Genomic DNA, 2,295 nt, shown 5'->3' with positions numbered 1-2,295 from the left:
ATTTAATCCTAAAATCAACTTAAACCATTAAATAATGATTATTAAATTTTACAAAACACTATCTCATTCTCTGTTTCCTATATATATATATATCTGCACAGTTTTCCATTTGGTGGCTGTTAGAATATGCTAAAAGAAAACAATGGGGCCTTCATAGATTAAAACTGACAACAGTCCTGAGTTTTCTAAACATGAATAGAAGTATTTACAACTGGAATTGATTCTTGCATGTGGCCATGCATCAAGCCGATTGTGGATTAACACTTCCCTGACTCGCACACTCCTACATTTATGGGATCTTCTGCACAGCAAATGTATATGAATGTAACAGCAGTTCCCGCCTCAACACGTACACATTCCCATGCCATGAACATCGAATAAGAATCATCTGGCAATGTGTCTGCACTAAAGCTCAAGCACAACAGCATTAATTAGTAGTCAATTAAGGCACATCAAGCTCATTTCAAACACAAGAGAAACTTAATTTGATCCCTAACAAACGTGCTTATCCATGTGATTCCACTACTGTACAGAAAACTGGCGATGGAACTTTTTCTTTGTTACCCTTCCAACATCTGAATAATTCCTCAAAGTGGCTTTCTCACTGTTAGTTCTTGTAGGACTGATACCCACAAGCTTGGAGCAAATTCCACTTATAAAACCATCTTTTTTTGCATCCTCCTCGCCTTCAGAATCAAGTAAAGAGCCTGTTTCTTGAATTGAAGTGCAATCCCAAAGGTGCGCTGCTTCAAAATTCTCATTAGTCTGCTGGAAATTAGTAGGCTTGCCGTCTTCGTATATTCCTCCGTGAGCATAGCTTCCTAGGGCATCCTTTGTGGGTGATTGATGTTCATATTTGTTTAGTTCATGCTCTATGTCGTTCCAGGCAGAACTCGAGGTAGAATATGATCCAAAAGAAGAAGTTCTTGACGACCCAGAAGATGAAGAGGATGAAGGTGATGCCATGTAATTCCCAAACCCTTGGATTTCTTTTGTTATTTTGAGAGCTTTGAAACGTGCTTCTTTGAGTGTTTCCCCTCCCCTGAGGAGATCTATTATCTTTTCTGATTTCTTTTGCATCAGTATTCCCCAATCAAACCTAACCAAAGAATAATAATTATAAAATCAAAGAAAATTGACAATATTTTGCTATCAGATTTTGGACAAAGATAAGATTGGCCTTGAAAGAAGAATACCCTTTTTCATCAACATATCTAAATGTTCCAAGCTCTTCGATAACATCACTATCACATTGGAATGCTCCTGCAAAGTCTTCAGGGCCATGAGTTAATAAGAAATCAAGCAGCACCAGTGTTTTGTAGGATTGCCTCCATTGCTTCCAATCAATTGTAAACAACCTGCATTTACTTTTTAACTGCTGAGTGTTTGTAACTCAGAGTAGTATCATGAGAAAATAATATATCATATTTACCTCTTATGAAGAACATCCACAATTCTCCAATAATCATCTATGTCAAAGGATGCCTCAGCTATTATAGTCATTGTTTTGGCATCAGGCCCAATTGGATCACAGTTTGTGGCTTCCTCAGCCAACCTTTCAGAGAAAACCATGGTTAATTATTATTTTAATAATAGAGAAAGCAACTCTCTATATATAGCTAGGTTCTGTTGATCTTGGAAATGGCAAGGAAAAACAGGAACAAGTATCAGTTTCTATTACAGGATTGTGATGGAAATAAAAAGAAAAAAGAAAAAATGTTGTAAAACAATGAAATCCGTACATTTTTTGGCACAAAAACTTGTTTTTTCTTTCCCTTTCCTCTCTCTTTTTCTTTTCCTCACTGCTTCTTGAACCAAACTGAGGTTTAATGTTCCAAACAACATGTTCATGAAAGAGGGAGAGGGAGAGGGACAGAATACTTACAATTCTGCTGGAGTAGTATCTGTTAAAGCCAGCCTAGCAGTTCTGTATTTCTCTTGAATAAAAGATGCCGCCTGCCTTTTAATCTGGTTTATGAACAAGGTTCCCATAATTCACTCCAACACAACTCCCTCAGAAAACACTAATTTCAGACCCTAGTTTGAAACCCCAATTGCTGAGTAATAATCGAGACCTTATTGCAATGGGGAAAACTATTGCATCAAGAAACTAGCTCAAATCAACATGGCTACAAGACCCCATAAATTCTCCTAAAGTTTCTCAGACAGATCAAAAGCCTTTTTAAAAGAATTATGTCTCAACTATGTGTGAGTGCCCGTGATTCTTGCTCAGATATTAAAGGGGAGGCCATGATTTGATAAGATGAAATCCGTTAATATAGAACTTTAGATTTT

The 2,295-nt window shown here is 36.9% G+C and overlaps 1 protein-coding gene across 1 annotated transcript; it reads right to left on the bottom strand.

Moving 5' to 3' along the window:
* Nucleotides 1–257: 257 nt before the first annotated feature.
* On the bottom strand, nt 258–1,992 carry LOC100261310 (uncharacterized). Its single transcript, XM_059737058.1, has 6 exons — nt 1,886–1,992; nt 1,433–1,555; nt 1,197–1,358; nt 889–1,099; nt 527–783; nt 258–405 (listed from the first exon to the last, which is right to left on the bottom strand). The coding sequence occupies exons 1-6, from the start codon at nt 1,990–1,992 to the stop codon at nt 258–260; spliced, it is 1,008 nt and encodes a 335-aa protein (XP_059593041.1).
* Between the last annotated feature and the right edge of the window lie 303 nt (nt 1,993–2,295).

Source organism: Vitis vinifera, chromosome 5, assembly GCF_030704535.1.
Source record: "Vitis vinifera cultivar Pinot Noir 40024 chromosome 5, ASM3070453v1".
NCBI lineage: Eukaryota > Viridiplantae > Streptophyta > Magnoliopsida > Vitales > Vitaceae > Vitis > Vitis vinifera.
The sequence above is the reverse complement of the archived record's forward strand: the minus strand, read 5'-3'. Positions and strand labels throughout refer to the sequence as shown.